The sequence below is a fragment of the Taudactylus pleione genome, unplaced genomic scaffold (genome assembly GCF_031769625.1).
Source record: "Taudactylus pleione unplaced genomic scaffold, aTauple2 ptg001928l, whole genome shotgun sequence".
Lineage (NCBI taxonomy): Eukaryota > Metazoa > Chordata > Amphibia > Anura > Myobatrachidae > Taudactylus > Taudactylus pleione.
In genome coordinates this window covers 1,373,767-1,381,248 of record NW_028286325.1, presented here as the reverse complement: position 1 = coordinate 1,381,248, position 7,482 = coordinate 1,373,767, and the positions used below count along the sequence as shown (strand labels likewise).

At 54.6% G+C, this 7,482-nt stretch overlaps 1 protein-coding gene across 1 annotated transcript in view; it reads right to left on the bottom strand.

Annotated features, from left to right (window-relative positions):
• Positions 1–3,448: 3,448 nt before the first annotated feature.
• Positions 3,449–7,482, bottom strand: part of LOC148436175 (neurobeachin-like protein 1) — a gene marked incomplete at its 3' end in the record, with an annotated part of 147,504 nt that continues 143,470 nt past the window's right edge. The window contains exons 24-25 of the mRNA XM_088465257.1: positions 3,711–3,858; positions 3,449–3,607 (exon numbers count right to left, since the gene is read on the bottom strand). Coding sequence (XP_088321383.1) covers positions 3,449–3,607; positions 3,711–3,858 — 307 coding nt within the window. The remainder of the gene's footprint in view (positions 3,608–3,710; positions 3,859–7,482) is intronic.

Sequence of the window (7,482 nt, the reverse complement as noted above, 5' to 3'; positions counted from 1 at the left end):
CCCAGACACACCCCCAGCCATACAGACACGCCCCCAGCCATACACCCACGCCCCCAGCCATACACCCACGCCCCCAGCCATACACCCACGCCCCAGACACGCCCCCAGCAATACAGACACGCCCACCACACCCCCAGCCATACACCCACGCCCCCAGCCATACACCCACGCCCCCAGACACACCCCCAGCCATACAGACACGCCCCCCAGCCATACACCCACGCCCCCAGCCATACACCCACGCCCCCCAGACACACCCCCAGCCATACAGACACGCCCCCAGCCATACAGACACGCCCCCAGCCATACACCCCACGCCCCCAGCCATACACCCACGCCCCCAGACACGCCCCCAGCAATACAGACACGCCCCCACACCCCCAGCCATACACCCACGCCCCCAGCCATACACCCACGCCCCCAGACACACCCTCAGCCATACAGACACGCCCCCCAGTCATACACCCACGCCCCCAGCCATACACCCACGCCCCCAGCCATACACCCACGCCCCAGCCATACACCCCACGCCCCCAGCCATACACCCACGCCCCCAGCCATACACCCACGCCCCCAGACACACCCCAGCCATACAGACACGCCCCCAGCCATACACCCACGCCCCCAGCCATACACCCACGCCCCCAGCCATACACCCACGCCCCCAGACACGCCCCCAGCAATACAGACACGCCCCCACACCCCCAGCCATACACCCACGCCCCCAGCCATACACCCACGCCCCCAGACACACCCCCAGCCATACAGACACGCCCCCAGCCATACACCCACGCCCCCAGCCATACACCCACGCCCCCAGCCATACACCCACGCCCCCAGACACACCCCCAGCCATACAGACACACCCCCAGCCATACACCCACGCCCCCAGCCATACACCCACGCCCCCAGCCATACACCCACGCCCCCAGCCATACACCCACGCCCCCAGACACGCCCCCAGCCATACAGACACGCCCCCACACCCCCAGCCATACACCCACGCCCCCAGACACGCCCCCAGCCATACACCCACGCCCCCAGCCATGCACCCACGCCCCCAGCCGTACACCCTCGCCCCCAGAAATACATACACGCCCCCAGCCGTACACCCACGCCCCCAGCCATACACCCACGCCCCCAGCCATACACCCACGCCCCCAGCCATACACCCACGCCCCCAGCCATACACCCACGCCCCCAGCCATACACCCACGCCCCCAGCCATACACCCACGCCCCCAGCCATACACCCACGCCCCCAGCCATACACCCACGCCCCCAGCCATACACCCACGCCCCCAGCCATACACCCACGCCCCCAGACACGCCCCCAGCCATACACCCACGCCCCCAGCCATACACCCACGCCCCCAGCCATACACCCACGCCCCCAGCCATACACCCACGCCCCCAGACACGCCCCCAGCAATACAGACACGCCCCCACACCCCCAGCCATACACCCACACCCCCAGCCATACACCCACGCCCCCCAGACACGCCCCCAGCCATACACCCACACCCCCAGCCATACACCCACGCCCCCAGCCATACACCCACGCCCCCAGCCATACACCCACGCCCCCAGCCATACACCCACGCCCCCAGCCATACACCCACGCCCCCAGACACACCCCCAGCCATACAGACACACCCCCAGCCATACAGACACGCCCCCAGCCATACACCCACGCCCCCAGCCATACACCCACGCCCCCAGCCATACACCCACGCCCCCAGCCATACACCCAGCCATACAGACACGCCCCCAGCCATACACCCACGCCCCCAGCCATACACCCACGCCCCCAGCCATACACCCACGCCCCCAGACACGCCCCCAGCAATACAGACACGCCCCCACACCCCCAGCCATACACCCACGCCCCCAGCCATACACCCACGCCCCCAGACACACCCCCAGCCATACAGACACGCCCCCAGCCATACACCCACGCCCCCAGACACACCCCCAGCCATACAGACACGCCCCCAGCCATACACCCACGCCCCCAGACACGCCCCCAGCCATACAGACACGCCCCCACGCCCCCAGCCATACACCCACGCCCCCAGACACGCCCCCAGCCATACACCCACGCCCCCAGCCATACACCCACGCCCCCAGCCATACACCCACGCCCCCAGCCATACACCCACGCCCCCAGCCATACACCCACGCCCCCAGCCATACACCCACGCCCCCAGCCATACACCCACGCCCCCAGCCATACACCCACGCCCCCAGCCATACACCCACGCCCCCAGCCATACACCCACGCCCCCAGCCACACCCCCAGCCATACACCCACGCCCCCAGCCATACACCCACGCCCCCAGCCATACACCCACGCCCCCAGACACGCCCCCAGCAATACAGACACGCCCCCACGCCCCCAGCCATACACCCACGCCCCCAGACACGCCCCCAGCCATACAGACACGCCCCCACGCCCCCAGCAATACAGATACTGCCCCACGCCCCCAGCCATACACCCACACCCCCCAGCCATACACCCACGCCCCCCAGCCATACACCCACGCCCCCAGCCATACACCCACGCCCCCAGCCATACGCCCCCAGCCATACAGACACGCCCCCAGCCATACAGACACGCCCCCACGCCTCCAGCCATACACCCACGCCCCCAGCCATACACCCACGTCCCCAGCCATACACCCACGCCCCCAGCCATACACCCACGCCCCCAGCCATACACCCACGCCCCCAGCCATACACCCACGCCCCCAGCCATACACCCACGCCCCCAGACACGCCCCCAGCCATACACCCACGCCCCCAGCCATACACCCACGCCCCCAGCCATACACCCACGCCCCCAGCCATACACCCACGCCCCCAGCCATACACCCACGCCCCCAGCCATACACCCACGCCCCCAGCCATACACCCACGCCCCCAGCCATACACCCACGCCCCCAGCCATACACCCACGCCCCCAGCCATACACCCACGCCCCCAGCCATACACCCACGCCCCCAGCCATACACCCACGCCCCCAGACACGCCCCCAGCAATACAGACACGCCCCCACGCCCCCAGCCATACACCCACGCCCCCACACACGCCCCCAGCAATACAGATACGGCCCCACGCCCCCAGCCATACACCCACGCCCCCCAGCCATACACCCACGCCCCCAGCCATACACCCACGCCCCCAGCCATACACCCACGCCCCCAGCCATACACCCACGCCCCCAGCCATACACCCACGCCCCCAGCCATACACCCACGCCCCCAGCCATACACCCACGCCCCCAGCCATACACCCACGCCCCCAGCCATACACCCACGCCCCCAGCCATACACCCACGTCCCCAGCAATACATACACGTCCCCAGCAATACACCCACGCCCCCAACAATACACCCACGCCCCCAACAAATACTAACAGCTCTTTGATGTAATAAGTAGACAACACACCTTAAATACAAGTTCTTTCAGTCGGTCAGAATATCTCTGGTTTAGCAGCAAAGCATACAGAATATCAGCACTTCCCGGCTCAAAGAGCAGCAGGAAAAGTTGGTCTAGGGCTGGGCTGGCGCTCAGGAGCTGGTAGATGACTTCTAAGATTCCCAGCAACTAACATAAAGGGGAGAAGAAAGCAGACAATGGTTACTGCAGACAAGGAGGAGAAAGGCCCTGCTCGTCTACAGCACGACATAGAGGAGAATAATAGTACTACCTGTTCCTCATCACTAGTGGCTGCAATGTAGCCAACAACGCTCTGGATCTCCTCCTGGGTGCCGCCCTTACTCAGGAAATAGCGCACAAGGCCGTACAGGGACGTTCTTATGGTTGTCAGATCTTCCAGCGGCAATGAGCTCTCTCTGCTAAAGTCCAGGAACAAAAACTTGTATGAAAAGTGGAAACATCTCTGGAAAACATTTCGCTCTGTCAGATAATCCAGCCAGAAAACACAGCACATTCCCGGGGTCCCAATGGGAGGGGGAGGGGGAGGGGGAGGGGGGTGGCTATAACTGAACCATCACACTAGATTTGGGTGTCTCTCTGGGATTTATTCTCCATGGCTGTCAGATACCACATTATAACAGCGAGCTGGTGCCGAGAGGGGGGATCTGGACGAGTCTGACCCACCTGTAAGCGCTGGCACACATCTGTAATAACTCAGCACAAAACTATAATGTACTGGAGGACTATGGGGGTCCGAGGAAGCGTCCCAGGACATCTGTAATAACTCAGCACAAAACTATAATGTACTGGAGGACTATGGGGGTCCGAGGAAGCGTCCCAGGACATCTGTAATAACTCAGCACAAAACTATAATGTACTGGAGGACTATGGGGGTCCCAAGAAGCGTCCCAGGACATCTGTAATAACTCAGCACAAAACTATAATGTACTGGAGGACTATGGGGGTCCCAAGAAGCGTCCCAGGACATCTGTAATAACTCAGCACAAAACTATAATGTACTGGAGGACTATGGGGGTCCCAAGAAGCGTCCCAGGACATCTGTAATAACTCAGCACAAAACTATAATGTACTGGAGGACTATGGGGGTCCGAGGAAGCGTCCCAGGACATCTGTAATAACTAAGCACAAAACTATAATGTACTGGAGGACTATGGGGGTCCGAGGAAGCGTCCCAGGACATCTGTAATAACTCAGCACAAAACTATAATGTACTGGAGGACTATGGGGGTCCGAGGAAGCGTCCCAGGACATCTGTAATAACTCAGCACAAAACTATAATGTACTGGAGGACTATGGGGGTCCGAGGAAGCGTCCCAGGACATCTGTAATAACTCAGCACAAAACTATAATGTACTGGAGGACTATGGGGGTCCGAGGAAGCGTCCCAGGACATCTGTAATAACTCAGCACAAAACTATAATGTACTGGAGGACTATGGGGGTCCGAGGAAGCGTCCCAGGACATCTGTAATAACTCAGCACAAAACTATAATGTACTGGAGGACTATGGGGGTCCGAGGAAGCGTCCCAGGACATCTGTAATAACTCAGCACAAAACTATAATGTACTGGAGGACTATGGGGGTCCGAGGAAGCGTCCCAGGACATCTGTAATAACTCAGCACAAAACTATAATGTACTGGAGGACTATGGGGGTCCCAAGAAGCGTCCCAGGACATCTGTAATAACTCAGCACAAAACTATAATGTACTGGAGGACTATGTGGGTCCGAGGCAGCGTCCCAGGACATCTGTAGGAACACGCTAAGAACCACTTAGCTCTAACTTATTATCATTAATCAGGACTCTGGTGGGACATATAACGCTATCGTGGCAGCGCGGTGGCTACAGATATGGTCTCAGCGCTGTATTCTGCCCGGGGTAGAGGATGAGTTTCCTCCCACAGACCATAGACAGGCCGGCTGCTTACACTGACCCTGATGCGCATCCATATACTTATATGGTGAGGAATTAGATTGTCAGCTCTTCTGGCTGACTGCACAGCACTGTTGGGTCTATAGGGGAGATGTACAAAGCCTTGGAGATAAAGGGGTCTATGTACTAAGCCTTAGTCAGAGAAAGTGGATAGAGATTAAGTATCAACCAATCAGCTCCTGTTAATTTTCAAACACAGCCTGTAATATGACAGGAGCTGATTGGCTGGTAATTTATCTCCACGGCTTAGTACATCTGCCCATATATGAGAAAAGACGCCAATTTTATATTATTTATGGCTTGTATTAAAGGAGATCCGGCCAGATTGTCAACAGTCAGAATATCAACATGGATATAAGGTCTACATTTATTCATCATGTCGACATATTGCTTGTCGATCTAATTTCCATGTCAACATTGACTGCTGACATTCCAAATGCCGACATGTCATAACACACCAGTTATAAAGAGACTCCGTCAAAAACAACATATGGGGCCAAATGTAATAGGGCGAGAGATTAGAGAATGTGAGAGATTAGCAGTAATACTATTACATTGGTCCAGTGTTATCTGCAAACTGGGAAACACCTGTATAAGAGTGTAAATCGAACATGCAGGTTTCTTCTGTTACTTTGTTCTCAGACTCTATTACATTGGGCGAGTTTGTTCTGTTACTTTGTTCTCAGACTCTATTACATTGGGCGAGTTTGTTCTGTTACTTTGTTCTCAGACTATTACATTGGGATGAGTTTGTTCTGTTACTTTGTTCTCAGCTTATTACATTGGGCGAGTTTGTTCGGTTACTTTGTTCTCAGACTATTACATTGGGCGAGTTTGTTCAGTTACTTTGTTCTCAGACTATTACATTGGGATGAGTTTGTTCTGTTACTTTGTTCTCAGCTTATTACATTGGGCGAGTTTGTTCGGTTACTTTGTTCTCAGACTATTACATTGGGAGAGTTTGTTCTGTTACTTTGTTCTCAGACTCTATTACATTGGGCGAGTTTCTTTTGTTACTTTGTTCTCAGACTATTACATTGGGCGAGTTTGTTCTGTTACTTAGTTCTCAGACTATTACATTGGGATGAGGTTGTTCAGTTACTTTGTTCTCAGATGATTACATTGGGATGAGTTTGTTCTGTTACTTTGTTCTCAGACTATTACATTGGGATGAGTTTGTTCTGTTACTTTGTTCTCAGACTATTACATTGGGATGAGTTTGTTCTGTTACTTTGTTCTCAGACTATTACATTGGGCGAGTTTGTTCTGTTACTTTGTTCTCAGACTATTACATTGGGATGAGTTTCTTCGGTTACTTTGTTCTCAGACTCTATTACATTGGGCGAGTTTGCTCTGTTACTTTGTTCTCAGACTATTACATTGGGATGAGTTTGTTCTGCTACTTTGTTCTCAGACTATTACATTGGGCGAGTTTCTTCTATTACTTTGTTCTCAGACTATTACATTGGGATGAGTTTCTTCTATTACTTTGTTCTCAGACTATTACATTGGGATGAGTTTCTTCTGTTACTTTGTTCTCAGACTATTACATTGGGACGAGTTTCTTCTATTACTTTGTTCTCAGACTATTACATTGGGATGAGTTTGTTCTGTTACTTTGTTCTCAGACTATTACATTGGGCGAGTTTGTTCTGTTACTTTGTTCTCAGACTATTACATTGGGATGAGTTTGTTCTGTTACTTTGTTCTCAGACTATTACATTGGGATGAGTTTGTTCTGTTACTTTGTTCTCAGACTATTACATTGGAAGAGTTTGTTCTGTTACTTTGTTCTCAGACTATTACATTGGGCGAGTTTCTTCTGTTACTTTGTTCTCAGACTATTACATTGGGATGAGTTTGTTCTGTTACTTTGTTCTCAGACTATTACATTGGGATGAGTTTGTTCTGTTACTTTGTTCTCAGACTATTACATTGGGATGAGTTTGTTCTGTTACTTTGTTCTCAGACTATTACATTGGACAAGTTTGTTCTGTTACTTTGTTCTCAGACTATTACATTGGACAAGTTTGTTCTGTTACTTTGTTCTCAGACTATTACATTGGGATGAGTTTGTTCTGTTACTTTGT